We start from the raw sequence: 18,705 nt of genomic DNA, 5'->3' as shown, positions 1-18,705 counted from the left end.
TGTACGAACTACGTGGATAGGTAGGCTAAAGAAGGTAACCCGCGGCGAATGATGTGGCGGGGAAGTGGTTAGGCGGGTGATTGGTTATCGCCGGGCTAACGCCGGGCCATCTCCTGCCAGCGTGCGTCACGAACGCGACGGCACACCAGCTCCGACATGGACATTCGAACTCCGAATGGAATCTTGTCACCCATGGAGTTCGCGGATGGCTCCGTACATGTAGTGCAGCGGAGAGATGAAGTTGATGAAACCCAGGAGAGCTTCCAATGAAATCACGTCATCAAGCATTACAGTCCTCCTAGACATCGAGGTATACTTGAAAAGATTTGCGTCTTCCGAGTTTTGTGGGTCACGCCATACAAATGGAAACGTACTTAGTGCTCCATCACGATTAGAACTTTCTTTTTCGGGTGGCTTCTAGTCTACATCGGAATGCCTTTTGGTCAATTTCGGAGGCCCTCCTCTTTTCTTCGGACTGACTTGCAGTCGGTTTCGGAATATCCTCTATGTCTTTGCCACAGGCGCCCTCTTGTGCCTGACATCTTTCCATCCCATAAAATACGACACTAAAAGACTGACTATGCTCGTCGCAGTGCCCAGGATAAACGTTCTCCGGATACTCGAGCTGTACGCCTCGAGCAACTGCGGTAGTTGTTCGCTGGTGACCAATGTCCGCATCTTAGTAGAGCCAGCGCGGATGATAGCCCCTACGTCAATTGTAGGAGCGTCCTCGCTGAGTTTCGATTTCAACGAGTTGGCAAAGACGGTTTGCGCGATGATGGTGAAGAGAGCGCTGCCGAGGTTCTGGCAGAAGACGAAGGTGGATATTGCGGTGGGGATGCGAGCGGGTGGGAGGGAGTTCTCGAGAGCGATCATGGGCTGTGTTGTTTGGTTAGTTGGGTACGATGAGACGAGAGAGTGGGGAAATCGACTAACCATAGGAAATGCAATACCTCTGCCCACTCCGGCTAGGACCTGGAATCCGATGATCCTGGCCAGGCTGAGCGATGGCGAGATGAGCGTCATGAGACCTGAGCCGATGGTGCCCAAGACACCACCGACGAGGAGAAAAGGAAGGTAGTATCCAAGCACCTGAACTGCAGGACTATTAGTATTGAGACCGAAAAGAAAGGTTGGAGACGACGACTTACTCAACCGGCCACTGATCAGAGTAAGCACAACCTGCGTCACCGCCGTAGGCAAGAAGTGCACACCACTCAGGAACGGAGTGTCTCCCCTCACACCCTGGAAGCACAATGGAAGGTAATACGTGAGAACAAGCAGTGTTCCAGCTAGCATGAGAATTGTCAAGCAGCTAGACCACACGACGCGTAGCTTCAGAGTGGAAAATGGGAGCATCGCCTTGTCGCCTTGATGATTGTTCCATGCAGTGAAGAGAGCGAACGTGGCGACAGAGCCACAGAGAAGACCGATAGTGGTAGAGCTGTCCCATTCCCAGCGATTGCCGCCAAAGTCCAGTACGAGCCACAGCATGATGGCAGCGGGAGCGAAGACGGAAAAGCCGATGAGGTTGAATTCATGACGTGCGTTTAGGAGAACGGCTTTCCAGTGAGGCTTGGGTATATGCTCAGGGATTCTGAGCCAGACTAAGAAGGGAAAGACGATGGCGCTGACGGGGAGGTTGATGTAGAAGCCTTGGAGTCATCAGCATCTTTACAATGCGAAAGGAAGAAGGTAAGATACGTACACCATCGCCATGTGGCGTATTCTGTGATCGCTCCTCCGATGAGCGGTCCAGCTGCTGCACCAAGATTGCCAAAAGTCATCATAATGCCAAGCATCCCGGGTCGCTGCTGTGGTGAGACGCAAGAGTTGAGCATAGTGAAGCCGCCATTCATAATGCCAGCAGCACCAAAACCAGCTACCGCTCTCCCCAAGATCAGCATCACTGAACTTTGCGCTGCACCACAAATGGCAGAGCCGCCCATGAAGATGGTGAAGAAGGTAAGAAACAGAACCTTTGAGTTCAAGCGGGCGTACATGGTGCCAGTGAGGGGTTGCAATGTCGCACAGACGAGCTGGTAGGCACTGCCATACCAACCAACATTGAGGAGCGAGTTGAATTCGTCAGTGATGTACGGGATAGCCTGATCATTTTGTCAAAATACATATCGTACGTTAATAACGGCTACTTGCAGTAGACATAATCGAAATATCCAACATGAGCAGAAAGTACACGAGCGTAAACGTGACCATGACCGCAGCGAGCGCAAAACCAGACATGTATATATGCTCAACTGGCTTTTCGCCAACTAGCGATACTTCAGTGGAACTCTTGTCTGCTTCCTTGCCGACCGATGTGAGCGATGGGGTGTTCTTTACTGCGCTTCCGAACTGGTGGAGTGCATCTTGCGCCATGGCATCGACTTCGTAGTCCCATATCTTGTGTGAGCGTGTGTAGATCTCGTGGGCGATCTTTTGGTGATCTTGGCCGCACTCGGGATGCATGAACTCGTACACATCGCCTATCATGCGACTGCTCTGGACGAGCCACTGTGTTCGCTCGTATCGTATGTTATTGTAGACCTGTAGGGCGGATCGTATGGCTGTTGATCGGTCGGCTGGATTAGATCGTGCAACGGCTTCCAGGAGACAGGCCAGGACTAGTGTGTCTTCGATACCGCAGCCAGCACCTGCTCCGTGGTGAGGTGCAGCAGCATGTGCGGCATCACCGGCAAGACATAGACGGCCAGACACGTAGGAAGGAGGGGGATGGATTCCAGTGTCGAACACAGCCCATTTATCGATTGTATCAGGGAGTAGATTTATGATCTTGCGCACAACGGGGCTGAACGCGGAAAAAGCCTTTGCTGCTTCAGCCTTCGACGCTGGTGCGGTGAGCTTGCCATCTGGAGCTTTCCACTGGTCTGGGTCGGTGACAAAAGCAACAACGTTGAGGATGTTACCGCCGGCGACAGGGAAGGTGAGGGCATGGGCACCAGGGCCGAAGTGCATCATGCGATTGAAAGTTTGGAATTCTCCGACTGCGGCTTTGGCTTGGTCCATGGGGATAAGACCTCGAATGGCGTACTTGTAAGTGTATTGAGGGTAGGCAGCTGGGTGGCCTTCTCCGAACATGACACGTCGAAGTTTGGAGCGAATCCCGTCGCACCCAATTACTGGTGATTTGTTAGCCATGTTCATTCATATGGTTGTCTAGGATTTTGTTGTATGGAACTCACCGAGATCAGCTTTTGCTGCGGAACCATCGTGAAATGATAGAGTGCATTTGCTATCCCCTGCATCATCCCTCACCGAAACCAAATCCTTCCCAAATGCAACAAACTGTGGTGGAATATGCCGTACCAATTCCTCCAGAAAGTCTGGTCTGCGACAACCCTCAAATCCTCTCTCGTCAAGGTACATCTTGAAGATGACCTCCTCATGATCTGGATTATTAGGGTCCCAGTGATACCCATCGACATAGTAAAAATCATCCTCGTTATTGCGAAAAGCGAGGTTCCGGAATCCAGCGTGGATCCGCGGGTCAAGTGCGAGCATAGCACGTTCAGCATTTGCAGTAAATCCGATCCCAGCACCGATCTCACGGAAACCCTGTGCGCGCTCGTAAATCTTGAAAGGGATGTTACGGCGTAGGAGGCCGATTGCGAGTGTCAGACCGGCAATGCCGCCACCCACAATGGCGACTTCGAAAGGAGCGTCGTCGAACATAGTAACCAAGTTGGATTGCCCCCTTAGATACCTATTGGAATGGGCACTAGTACTGGGCTGAAGGTTGCTTTGGTGAAAAGCGTGATGGGAGGAGGTGAATGTGATCGGCTGGGGCGTCTGCCATCATGTAAGACATTGAGAGCGGGGTTTACCATCCTGTACGACAGTGAGACTACTCTGTATTTTGAGCGGTACGATGCGGATGCAGTGGTTACTCCGTCTGAAGTGATTGCATTTTGTATTTTCGGAGAAACTGGCCTAGCTCATGAACTCATGTTCTGGAAGTGGTAGCGGTGGACCCTGGATGGGCCGATTAACTTACCACGGAGCTCGGAATATCTCAACGACAACACGACGCGGCGCGCAAGGCTCAGGGAGAAACAACGAAACATGTACAATCTTAAATAAGTAACTATAGGTACTGAGAGAGTTGAGTCATAACGCGATAAATCTTACTTGTTCCTTCTGGGTGGGTAGGAATTGCACATCTTTTCGTTATCATACCTGCCTTCCCGTACCCAAGTACTATCATCACCATACAGGGTTTATTTCAACCACTCCAGAACTACCCACTTTTTGTTCAAAATGCCTTACCCTGAACGCAACCCTGACGTCCTTGGTCAATTTCCCCAACTGACGACCTACAACCATGGCGTCTCCCTTTTCCCTATGAGGGAAGGCCTCACTCAAGAGATAGTCATCTCTGCCCTTAGAGACGCTACATCTAAAATTCTAGCCGCTATCCCTTGGCTCACGGGTCAAGTCATCCATGTACCCGGTGAAGATAGTAGTTCAGGTATCCTCCGCATGGCACCATGGCCCGAAGATGTCCCGCCACACGGCCTCCTCAAGGTCAGAGATTGCTCTGATCTTCTTCCCTCGTACGCAGAGATGCTTGCGGCTGAGGCGCCTTTCTCGATGCTTGACGGGGACCTCATCTGTCCTTACCCAGGATTCCCTCTGGGTTACAACACCGCCAAGATCGGGCCGGCGCCTCCGGCTATGCTGCAAGTTACTTTCGTGAAGGGCGGGTTCCTTCTCACGTACAGCAACCAGCATAACATGGTTGACGGGACGGGCTTGTTCACTATCATCACCCTTCTGTCTGCCGCTCTCCGTGGCGAGCCTTTCCCTGAAGACATCATCGAAGCTGCCAATCAAGATCCCGCAAGTGTCATACGGCTTCTTGACCCCTTCGAGCCAATGCTTGATCACAGTCATCTTCTAAAGCCCGATCCAGCGCCGGAACCTATCAAACCCCGCGCTCCAGCTCAATGGACCTATTTCCGCTTCTTCAAGGACAAGCTGGCAGAAGTCAAGAAGCTAGCCGAAGACTCAGTAGGCTTTGACCCAGACGTTCCGTTCATCTCTCCCAACGACGCTTTGTGTGCGCTATTCTGGAAGAGCATAGCCGCTGTCCGGATCAAGACTGGCCCCGATCCAACTTGCGTTTCCAAGTTCGGTCGCACCATCGATATCCGACCTGTTGTCGGCGTTTCGCCGGGCTATCTTGGACAGATGGTGTATCAATCTGCCACGCGCCTCACCTTCCAAGAGCTCGTAGATTTGCCACTTGCTACGGTGGCAACGCGCCTGCGCAAGGACCTTGACGACACAAACAACGACTTTTCGGCCCGATCTTACGCTACCTTTGTCGACTCAGTGCAGGACAAGTCACGGCTCATGTACGCAGGCGGTGCCAATCCAATCACAGACATTGGCCACTCATCTATGATGAACGCTAAAGTCAATGGGTTCGATTTTGGTATCTTAGGAAAGCTGGATCTAGGTCGCAGGCCCAAGCTGACACCACTTCCTGGCGTATTTTATATCTATCCTCAGGAGGCGAATGGCGATCTATTGCTTTTGCTTTGTCTTCCGGAGATAGAGATCAAGGGCTTGTGTGAGGACCTAGAGTGGAGTAGATGCACTGCTATCATTAAAGAGAATTCATAACCGTAGGGCTAGGCTAGTATTCAAGGTCGTTTGGATTGTGCGTGAAAAGAAATAATAGTCCGAATAAAGTCACACTAGACACGAACACTTATGTAATCGTGCTTCTTTATGTACATACAAGATACCAGAAGGTAGGGTAATCATCCCTGAGAAAGAACGTTCGTGGAGCCCATGGAAAATTTCGGAGTATTAGTGCCAGGCTGGCTGAGACCGGTGATACCTGAGACATTCATTTGTTCTACACTTTCCATTTCTCAGTTCTAGACTCCAATGGCTACCTTTCTTCAATATACCCCGATCTCCAGGCTATTCGCGATCTCTCGGTACATTTCAGGCGTCGAACTTATCTATCCTAGGTAATGTTTCTGTTATCTCTGCAAGTAATCACGGTGTCGTGCAGTAGCTTGGGGAGGCTGACTAGTGTGGTAGAGGGATAGCCTCAATAGTCAGAAGAGAGGCTGCCGACCCGCAATCGGTAGAGAGTAGGGAACAAGAAGGTATCCGAACAATAAACGGTAGTATTAAGAATGGTGTACGATAAGATGATCCGATGATGTCGAGCTTCTCCTCGCGGAGTCGCCCTAAAATACTCAACCCTAGCGCCGATTACCTAACGCCGAACACGTGACAAGCTACTACACCACACTAGTTAGCCGTCGGCGTTGCCGTCTCTGTGGGAGTTGGGCAACCCTCTAGAATCATCTACGGCCGAATGTGTTGTTCCTATAATAATGACTTCACAATACAGTACTCCACGGCCTAGTATAGTCGAAGTTAATAACATTGTAACACATACAGTTTTTTCATGATCTCGCCACGCTACTGTTGTCACAAGTCTGTTAAGATACGTCACGGTCACGTACTTCACTTTACTCCATACTGGAGTTGTCCCCATACCACGAAGCCCATTCCCCCCCCCTATATATAAGGTTACATGCATGTAGTAACGCTGATTTAGCAAGCTGTCATCACTGATACTCACTTAGCGACGTGTGCCTTAGTGGCCGTCTTCAGCCTTTGCGACTCTCTTGACTATTACAAACACACGAAACCAACCTCCATATAACTAACATTGAAGTCAAAAGATTCTAGATAGCTTAAAGTAGCATCAGATAGTAAAAGTAACCTACAGTTTGGTGACTTGTTTACCTATGTAGTTTCCCGCCCCCACTGACACGACCACACCAGAGTTTCAGGCAGCCTAACCAAAAATACATGGAGTATCTCTCGGAGTTTCACGACAAGCTGAGGTTACCTACAGGGCTAAGAGATAGTTAACTCGATTAGGAGAATGGGCTGATGCTTATCATGGCTTGTCTATGTCTTAACTTGAAGCGCCGATAGCATACCAAGCAATCTCATCAACGCGCTCTCCCATCTACTCTTCATCCCAATACTATACTACTTTAAGTACTGTATAGACGATGAATTACCATACCCCAACCCCCAGCGCCGACCCAACTCTACACAAGCCGAGAATCCTCTGTCTACACGGTGGTGGAACCAACGCCAGGATCTTCCGCGCCCAATGCCGTGTCCTCGAGCGTAGTCTGTTGCCATATTTCAGACTTTGCTACGCGGAAGCGCCATTCCCTTCCAAGCCCGGTCCAGATGTCATCTCAGTATACAAGAGCTGCGGTCCATTCAAAGCCTGGCTCCACTGGAGCCCCGAAGATCCACATCGAGATGCGACCAGCGCTATCGAGCGTATACAGTGTTCTCTTATAGGTGCCATAGCAGAGGATGACGAGAAGGGCGTGACGGGCGAGTGGGTAGGACTACTAGGGTTCAGTCAGGGAGCGAAGATATGCGCGAGTTTGCTGTACATGCAACAATTCTCCCGCGACGTGTTTGGCATCGATACCGATTGGCCTCAGTTTCGCTTCGCAGTACTTCTCGCCGGACGGGGACCGCTGGTGTCGTTAATACCCGATATGCCCGTTCCACATGGCCTTGTTCCTGCTTCAGCTGTTACGACTACGGCGGTCGAGGAGAAGCTACAGTTTCCCATGCTAGATCTGATTAGGATACCTACCATTCATTACCACGGTTTGAAGGATCCCAATATTCAGTTACATCGTCGGCTACTTCATGAGTATTTTGACAAGCGGTATGTCAGAGTTCAGGAGTGGGAAGGTGGGCACCGGGTTCCGATAAAGACAAAGGATGTAAACCGACTTGTAGAAGAGATCATTGACATGGCGATACAAAGTAGAGCGCTGTCGCGATTCGATTATGATTACTCCAATATGTGATGCTAGCGTTTAAATTAGAACCTTGTTCCTGACCAGTTGTCATACAAAAAGATGCTCTTCATTCAATGTGTAGCGCCAAACTCAACATAGCTCGACAAAGGTTGTTGATTATTTGAAATGCGCCCAAAGCTCACAAAGATCATCCCGTCATGTCGGCCCCGTCCTAGTCCGACGCAGTCTCACGGTCATGCGCCACACATAGATCCTTGAAAAGGAACTTAGCCTGTGCTGTCTCAATCTGGAAGAGTAATTTCCCCGACTCTGCACGCTCATCTGGCGAAATCTTGAGGCCCGCCATCATGCAATCGTTCAGTGCGTCAGAGTACTTTGGGCTCGGCCAATGCTCGCGAGCGCTCAGTGCCCGTATGTCATATCCCACTCCGTAATCGGACAAAACAGGGACAGGCTCTTTAGGGTCAACGTTGATCGGAATGACTCTATGCGGTGCTTGCGACGACCAATAGCTGATTTGTAGATTTGGCGGCCATGTCGCTGGGAAGGGCAGTTCATCATTTTGGAGGAACCACTTCTTCTTGATAAGCTCGGAAGCAACTTTTGGCCCAAAGTTATGAGCCAGTCCATGGATGATGCTAGCAGCTGCCCATACATCACTCGCAGGTGTGAAGCGCTTGGTCTCCCAGGAGATTTCCGGCGACCAGTTTGTGCTTGTGCCAATGTAGCTGTGGGGATTGAGATTGGCAGGATCATAGTAAGTAGACATGCCGAAATCTCCAATCTTCAGTTTAATTTCCGACCAGTCGGGTATGGTGCCTAAGCGCTTGACGAACACGTTCTCGACCTTGATGTCTTGGTGTACTATTGGCCTCCAGCCGTCACGACCTTGTGGGTTCTGTGCATCGATGCCTTGATGCAGAAAGGCGAGAGCACTCATTAGCTGGCGGTATACTGGCCACATGAAAGCTTCAGAGAAACTAGGGTGTTCACCCCTCCGAGCCACCCGCCGAGCCCGTTTACCGAAGTCGTAGAAGTCGCCGAATTCACAAAACTCAAGTAGAAGTGAGGACACATCTGGCTTTGGTAGCTGTTCGTAGTAGCCCAAGTAGCCGATAATCGACTCATGCGGTGGTGGTTCTCGATGGATAGCAACCTCATTAGGTGTAGGCTGGGTGTGTCGAATGACCTTTACTGCAATCATTTTCGCCGTAGGAACGTGCTTCCATTGCTCTACGTAGCCCTGTGGCCCTGACTGAATCCTGCGGATGAACTTGTGGTTTTTCGAAAATCCAAGGGCAGGGTTGGAGTCGGACATATCACGGTTCCCGCTCGAATGCGGCTTTCGGAACGAGTCCAAGCGGAATGGGATCGCAAGTGTTATTTGAGGATGAAGTCGTTGAGAATCTGTGCTAGTATTGGTGTTGAGCTCTGCAACCAGAGGGAAAGCCCGTGACTGCATTTAATTTAAAAAAATCGCGTGGTGAAGATTCAGGGTCCACCTGATACCAAGGCTCCTTGCTAGTTGAAGACAAATCGTCACACGGCACCGGGCGGCCTATCTGAAGATTATAGGAGCTCTGTGATCTTTGGAGTTGGCTTGACGTTGATCTTTTGAATCTGAATCTGTCAGGAACTACTATAATATTCACTGACATGTGGACGAGATTGTGCATCGAGTGTGATCATGGTAGAGGCGAACGAGCGATGGGCATTCCAGGGTTTCGATACCGCTATAAGGCTTCATACTCAAGGACGTCTCTATTGACCACTTCACAGGTCCTCCTGGCGTGCGTCTAGCTCACAAGTAACTTGAAAGTCACGATATATGTGATCCATGGTTACATTTTCGTGTAGTCTACCTAGGTACCTATGATTGGCTACCAAAGTTGCCCACTGGGGTAGGTACGGAACGAAAACCCGATGTCTACCTGGGCAATTTGGAGTGGACCATGCTCGGGATAGCCCTGGAGCTGCGATATTGCAAACTGTGAGACAGGGTGATTGTGATTCTTGTATGCTAGAAAGTTGATGTGCAGATACCCCTCCAGTGTAATGCCCACTCGAGTTTTGCGGTCCATGTCGATGTGTTAAGCGTATCCTAACCTTGAAATTCCGAAAAATTTGTGTACCCACCAATGACGGCTGTTTTGGTTGATGACGTAAGCAGGTGGCACCCACCCGTCGCACTCGCACTCGCACTTTGGATCGGAGCTACCCGTAGACGGATCGGAGCCACTCACACACTCTGCCAGCTTACCTACTCAGCCAGCCGGGAGCGATCCATCCACTCATAAGCATTGAATAACCTTGCATAATGCCCAGACTTGGTTCGAGAAAAAGTCGTAATGGCTGTTTACAATGCAAAGCGCGACGCGTCAAGGTATCTAGCTTCCGCCACGCCTTCACCGTCTTTCTAACACTCACACATCTAGTGTGACGAAGGCAGGCCATGTGGCGCTTGCACGCGATATAGAGCCGAATGTAGTCTTCTTGGTGCTGATACCCAAAGTGCAAGCGGTTCGGAGACTGCGTCCCCGCACAACATACAGCTATCTGCATCAGGTAGTCCGGGAAGCCTGTCAACCCAGACGGACGGATATTCACCGGATCCTTCGCATCTCCGACCAGTGCAGGAGCATGTTTTACCTACCGTGCCAGCTGAGGCTCCAGCTGGAGTGCCAACAGCTGACTGGCTACGGGATATGGAGTTGATGCACCATTATACCTCACACGCGCACCAAAGTCTGCCAGGCACCGACGAAATCAAACAGATTTGGCAATTTGCAGTCCCCCAAGAGGGGTTTAAATTCGATTTTCTCCTACACAGCATATTGGCTTTCTCGTCAAATCATCTCGTCTACAGCAATCCATCCAGGGCGACCCATTTTCGCTTGGCTGCCTCTGCGCATCAAAGCGTTGCACTTACAAGCCTGAACAAAGCGATCACGGATATTGGACCATTGAATTGCCACGCGGTCTTCGCTTCGGCCATGTTGACTGTGATGAACGCCTTTGCCGATGCACGTGCATACAATCTGGACGTGCTCGTGGAGACGTTCCAGGTTGTGCGCGGAGTACATTTCGTGATGAAGGATGTCATCCACATCTTACTAAGCGGACCTTTCGCACTTATCATGACGCCTGTGGCAGAGTTGCCAAAGCCACCCTCGCTGTTGTCTGCTTTCCTGGTCGAAATACAGGCTCTAGGCTGTTCGGTCTCCGAGGACTCATCGCCGATTGGCCTTGCCATTATTCAAGCCATCGATCAACTACGAGTCTCTCTGCAATACTCCCTGGAAACGACTTCTCATCCAGCCCTGCGCGCCATCATGGTATGGCCCATCAGCCTTCAGAAAGAATTTATAGAAACTTTAAAGGAAAGGGGACATCCCCATGTCAGAACAGTTTTCAAATATTACTGTAAGCTTCTAGAATATGCAGGCTCCGAATTTTGGTTCCTGTCCAACTGGAAAGGTATTTCAGAGCAACTGTGATGGCAAACAGGAAGTATGAGTTAGCCTCATACTAGCATTCCATCGCTACCCTGGGCCGAACCACATACGTATTACAGGGGATTTACCACGCCGTTAACGGGTATGATTGGGTGTTTCCAATCGCTTAGCTAAGAAGCCCATATTTCCTCCATAGCTCTGGTGCGCGAACCATGGTTGGCATCCACTAGGTTGATGTCAAGAGACCCTGAAGCTATATGAGTAGAAAGCGCTACAGTCTGGAACAATAAGGACTCACAGAGTAGACTCACTATTCACCAACACTACACTTCCCAACCCAAAGCGTACAGCGAGCATTCCAGCCTTCTTTTGAATCATCATCACCACAAGCATGCCAAACGACGCACACTTTTTCGCCATTCTCGGCCTCACACCCACGGCTTCTGCGACTTCCATCCAGACAGCATACAAGAAACTTGCTCTCTTGTACCACCCCGACAAGGCCGATCGAGAGGTCTAAGCAGAAGCAACCGCTCGTTTCCAAGAAATCAACGAAGCTTATAAGTACTGTCTATCCCATCTTAAACACACCACCGTCGAAGACCAACACGAGGACGATGATACAGACTGGCGCGACAAGCTCCCCGCTGGCATATTCAGCTTCAACTCCGAATGGTGGAACAACCTCCGCGGCAACGAGCCCACCCCAATCATCAACTGGGCAATCGCCTCTTCTAAAACCCACCGCTTCGCCTTCGTAAAGTTAGGCGAAGAAGAAAAGTATGTTTTGAACGCCGAGTATAACGCTGCCTACACCGCCTTTGAACACTGGCGTCATCTCCACGTCGAAAAGTACGAACAGGAAGACCAGCTAGAAAATAATATTAGCGGAATGCACGAGCGCCTTCGTCGTCACGCGCACGAAGCCCTAGCCACCCAATATGCTCAACCAGGCTGCACCTTCGATTTAGATGAGGAAAAGTACTTCCACGATTGGGACGCTATTGTCAGTGAAGGTCGTGCCCTTCCTACCAACACGTGGCGCGATTTACATAATTCACCTGTTTGTACTCGTATGGGTCCGCAAAAACGCCTTGCTTTGTTTCAGCGGCAGGTTGCGGCGCTCGAGGGGCGTGGGGGACGTAAGACAAAGTCTCAGCGCTCGCGGTTGCGACAGACGGAGGCTAGGCTGATCAAGGAGGTTGAGCACGATGAGATTGTGAAGCGAGAGGCAAAGATTAAGCAGGCCATGGCCAAAGAGGCGAAGCTGCAGAAGAAGCACGAGCAGTGTGTCCGAGAGAAGATGGCTGTGCTGGGGGGAAGTTCTGGGGTGCTGAGAGGATGGGGTGTGAGGATTGAAGGGGGGGTGGGCAGGCCCGATCCTAAGGCTATTAAGCAGTATATATTAGCTTGGGTACGCATATTTTCCCATGCTGCTTCATTGTCCTGTCTGTATTTCGAGTTTTTACTTATTACATGTGCAGTATAACCCATACTCCCGTTACATTTTCATCGAACTTTTCTCCTAAGTGTGATACTTCCAAATCTTTTGTATCGTCGCATGCTAACCAACGTCAGTCTGTTTTGACCATGTCGTGTGAAGAGCAATCGATAGTTAAGTTGAGAATAAACCAACTTCCATTATATCTTGCTACTAGTCAGGATGGGCGTTCATAGGTGTACAAAGCCAGCCGAAAAGCATGTGATGAAAGTCTGCTTTATACCAGCAATCTATCCGTGAAACCCCTTCCGCCCTTTTGCACACCAAACCGCATTCAAGTAAATATCAGAGTGGCCAGATATACTCCCCGCCCCTTCTCCTCTACGGCTGCCGGTTCCCGTTGTACAAAACAACCTAAGAGAAGCACTAAAAACAAAATCAGACCAGGTCTAGGTAGCAAAGCAGGTGAAAAGCTTATGCAAAAAAAGCGAATGCGATGTCGTCGTCCAGCTACTTGACACATGCCCGTCGCAGTAGTTGGTGGATGGGTGCTAGGACACTGGAAAGGTCAGTATGTGATGAAGTTGGGTGGGAGTGGCAACATAGAATACCTGATATCCCCATCGATTCGAACACTTAACCTCATCTGAGCTCTGACATCCGCCATCGGTATTTGCATACGCAAGGGGTGCTACCACCAGTGCGAGGAGATGGAAGCGCATTGTAGTAATGAAGACTTGTTTCGGGTTGTAGGTTTTGGTGGTGAATTGTAAATGATGTTGATAATGTTGACTCTGTCTAAGCAAACGGCGCACACCTCGCAGGCTTATATACATGGATTAGTACGTGCAGTCAAAGTTCAGATCGAAGTACCGAGTCCGATTGTGGAATAATGATGAGCCCCTTTAATCAAGGGTGTTGCAAGGGTAGCAGGTTAATAACGAATACGAAAAGAGCATGTTAGGGACTGTACTCGCTCAAAGAACACGGCTAGCAGTTTATTTTTCTTTGCTTTATGCACACTACTCACAAAATTACTGTATACGTGTGTTACTTTTTTCGCCTTATTTATTAGTTGTGGGATACCAGCAAAAGCCCTGGACTGAACTGTCTTGCCTTCCACTCAAGGCGGAACCCGTATAAGTACCTACGCCTTTTCTCGAGTCGTATCTCTCCCTTTTCTCGAGTCGTATCTCTAAGAGCGTTAGACTCCACATTATCACCCTTCAAATAGTTGAATGACTTTCTCTCTCGGCGTCAGCTTGCACAAATTGAGATGATTTTCTCTTGGTGTCAGCTTGCACGGAATGAGCCCTTAACTACCTACCTGGGAGTAGCATGGTATTATACCCGATTTATGCAAGCATCAACGTGTAGAGTCTCACGGAGAACAAAAGAAAAAGGATTAGTAACAAGAATATTCGTGTGCGCGCGGAGTTTTCCATCTCCCCTAACTATGGTACAGTACCATGGTACCCGTGCTTGGCGTACCAAACTGAAGAACCATCTGATGACACGGCAAAGGTGTCGAATACTAGCAGTCGTTGCAACGAACAAAGTGTATAGTATTTGATTAGTAGTGAGCAAGAGCTGGATGGAGAGATCTCCATATGTACGGTTGCGAGCTAAGCGGGAAGCTTGGTCTAACTAGTGGTCCAAGCTTCCGGCCCGGAAAAACTCGCCGGGCTGGCTGTACGCGCATGTTCCGACACTGGCTTTTCTTCTTTTTGTGACGGCGTACAGTCAGCTCCCAAGTACCCCGAATCTGCTACAATATCCTGCTCCTAGAAAAGTATCTAGTTTCCTATTCCGGCTAACGCAAATACATGCAACCCATTCATCCCTTGTGTGTGTGTGCATGTGTGTCCGTCTCAGTTCTCACCACAATCAATCGTGGGCTCGGTGCCATCGCTCGTAGGCTCGGTGCCTGTCTTGTTTGTAGGCTCGGTGCCTGTCTTGTCTGTAGGCTCGGTGCCTGTCTTGTTCGTAGGCTTGGTGCCTGGCTTGTTCGTAGGCTCGATGCCTGTGGTGTCGCGATTCACCCATCCCTGTACACGAAGTTCGAGCTCGTTGGTGTCAATGAGATGCTCTAAAGCAGAGTTGCTCGCTGCCTTTGTCATCGCATCTGCTGGGTTGTCTCTGCCGTCAATCCAGCGGATATCCATGAGATCGTTGCGCTCGTATGCCTCGCGCAATGCCATGATGTCTATCATGAGACGTTTCTCCTTAGTAGTGCCGAGTTTGACGAGACAGTCGTACAAGGATCGTGAATCCGTGCATGCGACAATAGAGACCTTAGGGAAAGACAGTCGGTCCATAATCATGTCAATCCACATAGCGCGCAGCGTGTCCCATGTTGTGCTTGCTTTTATGTCTATAAGAAAGCGGGCGGCTTGAAAAGCAGTTGCTTCGTCAACGGCGTGGAGGACTGGTTTACTGTCAATGTACATAATGTCGACGATGACGCGGGAGTTGAAGTCGAGGTTGTCATCGCGTAGAGTAAAGCGGAATCGGCCTGGTGCTTTAGCAGTTATCTGGCACTGATGACAGAACTTGTTAATCTCATCAATTAGCGTCTTGTCAATGTCGTCGTGGCCTGCCTTTACTAGGACTTTGTAGAGGCGTGCGGCGGCTGGATGCCCAAAACGTCGGTGGAGTTGCTGGAGTTCTCCTTCGGTGAGATAGTGGGTGGCAGTCTCCTGCTTGTTGAGAAGAAGCCATGGATGCCCCCACTTGCGGACAATTGGGTACTCCTTGGACTGATGAACTAGCGTATTGTCGACGTTGTTGAAGTAGATGCCATGGCGGTCCATGTCATCAAGACAGAGTAAGAACGGTGTGTTAGTAGGCATTACAGCGAACCTAATCACTCCAACGGGTGTCTGGACGTTGACGTCGCCGATAGAAACACACTCCGGGTTATCCCCAAATCGGATCCGGTGTCGGCCAGCAGTTGACTTGTCAATCCATAACGGTTGGATGCGGTGTAACGCTGTAACCTGTTGCTTGCCTGCTGTAGACACTCCGGCCGCGCCGGTGTCTGGCATGATGCCTTGGAACTGCTCGCGCCCGTACCGGTGATCGAGTGTGAAGAGGTGGCTTGCCTCTTTGGCAATGTCGTTGCCGGCGTATGGGTCGATCTTCGTGATCGCGTGTAGAGCGGCGGCGTTGTTGAGGTTGCGTACCATTGTTCCTCCATCAACTGCACCGCAGGTAGCAGTGAGAAACTGGTGCTTTGTATCAAACTGGTCGTTGTTGAAGAACGCGTCGAGTTCTTCGTCCGTGCCGCCGTTATCGTCGTCGTCATTAAGGTCAATGCCCTCAAACTGGGCAAGGAAAGCTTCGTAGTCTATATCGACGTTGCGGGTCTGCACGTACGTCCGGAAACGTTGTTGCGCTTCCTTTCGCTCTTCTCTAGAGTGACGAGTTGACCAGCAGCCTGGCTTGCTACAGACGTAGCACTTCCTGTTATTGCGGCGCTGTGTATCATCGTTGTACTGCGATCGGGGTAAGCTGCGTTGGAAGCGGGATCCTCCGCGGTTGTAGTTGCGGGATCCTTCGCCTTGGCCTTGTGCGCTATAGTTGCGCGGTTTGTCGCGTTGTCCGCTATCGTTGCGGTTGTATCGGCGGTTTGTGTAGAACGCGTCTTCGCTCGGATCGGACTCCTCGCAGTTGAACTGTGAGCGCGGATGGCAGCGCGTCCAGTTGCCGACAGCGTTGCGGAGTTCTGAGGCAACGGCTTCAAAGGTTGAAGCTGGGCGGATAAGGACTGCGCTACATGCTTCGACGCCTTGACAGGCAGCAATAAGTTGGCTTGTAAGAGCGAGCTCGCTTGGTCCATTCTGTTGAGTCATTGCCTGGTGCAGCAGCTGGAGCTTGTCGATGACTATGTCGAGACACTGGGTGAGTGTCTTGTCGGGGTTGTTGGCGATGACGTCTTTCAGCATAATGGTGCGCCACTCACTTAAGAACATTTGGTAGTTCTCGCTCGTGTGAAAGTACTCCCCTAGTTTCTTGATAATGCTGTCGTAGTCTAGGTTGAGTGGAGCAATGTAGTTGTAGTAGTATGCTGAGGCCTTGCCTCTAAGCATAGTAGAGACTGCAAGTTTGTACTGTGCTGGTGTCGTAATGCCAACCTTTTCGCAATGGTCTTTAAAGATGACTATCTTGTTGTCGAGGACGTCATACTTGTCGCCACTGAACTTCTCCTCCTCACTGTATACCTTTGCGAGGTTGGTGAGGGCTGTTACGTTTGCCTGAGCAGGAGATGGCGCATAGTTTATACTGGCGCTTTGAGTTGGCGGGTTGCTGCTTTGTTGAGTTGTTCTAGCGTGTTGTGCCTCTTCTGCTATCTGTCGGCATTTGAAGTCTGGGTTGAGTCGCATAACGTTGAGCTCGTCAATGGGCCAGTCGGGAGAGCGTGTAAGGCTAAGGAGATTGACTAGCTGTTGTGCGATGGTGTTGCGGCTGTTCTTCTCGATGTAGACACCTCGGTCGCGGAGTATGTTCTTGACTGCTGTACGGACTCGCATGTCCATTGCATTGAAATGATTGAGAGACCATCCTGCAAATGTCTCTTGGAAGTCTTGAATAAGCATGATGTCAAAGTCTCCGTTCTCTTCGGCCTGTATCATCCAGTCGATAGCAATAGTGCTTATCTGACCAGGGATAATAGCATCGGTTGCAATGTCGAGTTGGGTATTGGTGTACTCGTCCGCGTACACCTTTGGGTACCATTGCCGGGTAGTAATGCATGTAGGCATGATTCCGGTGGGTTGCTTGTGAGTCGCGGGGTTGCCTGTGGGTCGCTTGTAGATTGCCCGTAGGTCGCTCGTCGCGGGGTTGACTGTGGCGGGTTGCTCGCCGGTGATTTTGTCGGGTTTTGGTGCGTAGTTGACGCAGATCCCTAGTTCTGGATCTCTTTCAGACTCCGTCAGCCGAAACGAACGCTCGTGGGCGGATCTGTTCTTCGCACTGCTTAATACGATACAAGGTCGTACTAAGAGTCGCTTCTTTACCTAGGCTACACAGACGCAATCATCGAACACCAACTTTTCGAGATGACAAAAAGGTCCTGGATTACCCTTTTTTCATCTCAATTCCATTGAAATGCCTTCCTAGAATCAGTTTCCAACGTCTGCTTTTGCGTGCAGGCGTTGTGGCGGGCGCGCTGGCCGCTGCAACTTTGACAGAGTTGTTACCTGGCCTTAGTTGAGAGAAATCTCTGCAAATGGCCCGTGCGCCAACTGATTTTAGATGTTCGATCGAAGGCACCCTCTACGAAACCGACAGAGCAACGGCTCTTCCTTAGGTATATATCTCTATTGCTGCAAAGTAATAGGCCTATATATCTAGATGCTACCTATACCCGAACGCCCTAAACCAACTCGATATACCGACCCCATATACCGAACCGCTCCAGCACCTGCTGTCACCAGCACACTCACGAGCAAAACACCGACCAGGCACTAGATGTATAGATCTATTATCTCTCTTGTAGATCCCTATATACAGACGCCTACACCAAAAGCCCTCTCCACCGAACGACCTAAACCGACTCGATATACCGACCCCATATACCGAACCGCTCTAGCACCTGCTTTCACTAGCACACGCACGAGCAAAACACCGACCAGGCACTAGATGTATAGATCTATTATCTCTCTTGTAGATCCCTATATACAGACGCCTACACCAAAAGCCCTCTCCACCGAACGACCTAAACCGACTCGATATACCGACCCCATATACCGAACCGCTCTAGCACCTGCTTTCACTAGCACACGCACGAGCAAAACACCGACCAGGCACTAGATGTATAGATCTATTCTCTCTCTTGTAGATCCTATATACAGACGCCTACACCAAATACCCTCTCCACCGAACGCCCTAAACCGACTCGATATACCGACCCCATATACCGAACCGCTCTAGCACCTGCTTTCACTAGCAC

The 18,705-nt window shown here is 50.3% G+C and overlaps 9 protein-coding genes across 9 annotated transcripts; 4 read left to right on the top strand and 5 right to left on the bottom strand.

Moving 5' to 3' along the window:
* Positions 1-504: 504 nt before the first annotated feature.
* PtrM4_006930 (AraJ, Arabinose efflux permease) lies at positions 505-2,003 on the bottom strand (the record flags this gene model as incomplete). Its single annotated transcript, XM_001930688.2, has 4 exons — positions 505-879; positions 937-1,097; positions 1,152-1,655; positions 1,709-2,003. 4 exons carry the CDS (start codon positions 2,001-2,003, stop codon positions 505-507), a joined length of 1,335 nt encoding a protein of 444 aa, XP_001930723.2.
* Positions 2,004-2,139: 136 nt separating this feature from the next.
* On the bottom strand, positions 2,140-3,693 carry PtrM4_006920 (UbiH, 2-polyprenyl-6-methoxyphenol hydroxylase and related FAD-dependent oxidoreductase; the record flags this gene model as incomplete). Its single annotated transcript, XM_066102826.1, has 2 exons — positions 2,140-3,140; positions 3,204-3,693. The coding sequence occupies 2 exons, from the start codon at positions 3,691-3,693 to the stop codon at positions 2,140-2,142; spliced, it is 1,491 nt and encodes a 496-aa protein (XP_065965028.1).
* Positions 3,694-4,278: 585 nt separating this feature from the next.
* PtrM4_006910 (Transferase domain containing protein) lies at positions 4,279-5,649 on the top strand (the record flags this gene model as incomplete). Its single annotated transcript, XM_001930687.2, has 1 exon — positions 4,279-5,649. One exon carries the CDS (start codon positions 4,279-4,281, stop codon positions 5,647-5,649), a length of 1,371 nt encoding a protein of 456 aa, XP_001930722.2.
* Positions 5,650-7,073: 1,424 nt separating this feature from the next.
* On the top strand, positions 7,074-7,821 carry PtrM4_006900 (FSH1 domain containing protein; the record flags this gene model as incomplete). Its single annotated transcript, XM_066102825.1, has 2 exons — positions 7,074-7,759; positions 7,815-7,821. 2 exons carry the CDS (start codon positions 7,074-7,076, stop codon positions 7,819-7,821), a joined length of 693 nt encoding a protein of 230 aa, XP_065965027.1.
* Positions 7,822-8,067: 246 nt separating this feature from the next.
* On the bottom strand, positions 8,068-9,174 carry PtrM4_006890 (SPS1, Serine-threonine protein kinase; the record flags this gene model as incomplete). The annotated part of the gene is made up of 1 exon (XM_066102824.1): positions 8,068-9,174. The coding sequence occupies one exon, from the start codon at positions 9,172-9,174 to the stop codon at positions 8,068-8,070; it is 1,107 nt and encodes a 368-aa protein (XP_065965026.1).
* Positions 9,175-10,849: 1,675 nt separating this feature from the next.
* On the top strand, positions 10,850-11,353 carry PtrM4_006880 (uncharacterized protein; the record flags this gene model as incomplete). Its single annotated transcript, XM_066102823.1, has 1 exon — positions 10,850-11,353. One exon carries the CDS (start codon positions 10,850-10,852, stop codon positions 11,351-11,353), a length of 504 nt encoding a protein of 167 aa, XP_065965025.1.
* Positions 11,354-11,702: 349 nt separating this feature from the next.
* Positions 11,703-12,670, top strand: PtrM4_006870 (uncharacterized protein; the record flags this gene model as incomplete). Its single annotated transcript, XM_001930684.2, has 3 exons — positions 11,703-11,825; positions 11,877-12,602; positions 12,665-12,670. The coding sequence occupies 3 exons, from the start codon at positions 11,703-11,705 to the stop codon at positions 12,668-12,670; spliced, it is 855 nt and encodes a 284-aa protein (XP_001930719.2).
* A 531-nt stretch (positions 12,671-13,201) lies between these two features.
* PtrM4_006860 (uncharacterized protein) lies at positions 13,202-13,474 on the bottom strand (the record flags this gene model as incomplete). Its single annotated transcript, XM_066102822.1, has 2 exons — positions 13,202-13,303; positions 13,364-13,474. The coding sequence occupies 2 exons, from the start codon at positions 13,472-13,474 to the stop codon at positions 13,202-13,204; spliced, it is 213 nt and encodes a 70-aa protein (XP_065965024.1).
* A 1,149-nt stretch (positions 13,475-14,623) lies between these two features.
* PtrM4_006850 (uncharacterized protein) lies at positions 14,624-17,515 on the bottom strand (the record flags this gene model as incomplete). Its single annotated transcript, XM_001930683.2, has 1 exon — positions 14,624-17,515. The coding sequence occupies one exon, from the start codon at positions 17,513-17,515 to the stop codon at positions 14,624-14,626; it is 2,892 nt and encodes a 963-aa protein (XP_001930718.2).
* Positions 17,516-18,705: the final 1,190 nt, after the last annotated feature.

This window comes from Pyrenophora tritici-repentis, chromosome 1, assembly GCF_003171515.1.
Source record: "Pyrenophora tritici-repentis strain M4 chromosome 1, whole genome shotgun sequence".
Lineage (NCBI taxonomy): Eukaryota > Fungi > Ascomycota > Dothideomycetes > Pleosporales > Pleosporaceae > Pyrenophora > Pyrenophora tritici-repentis.
This window is presented reverse-complemented; position numbering and strand designations above follow the sequence as displayed.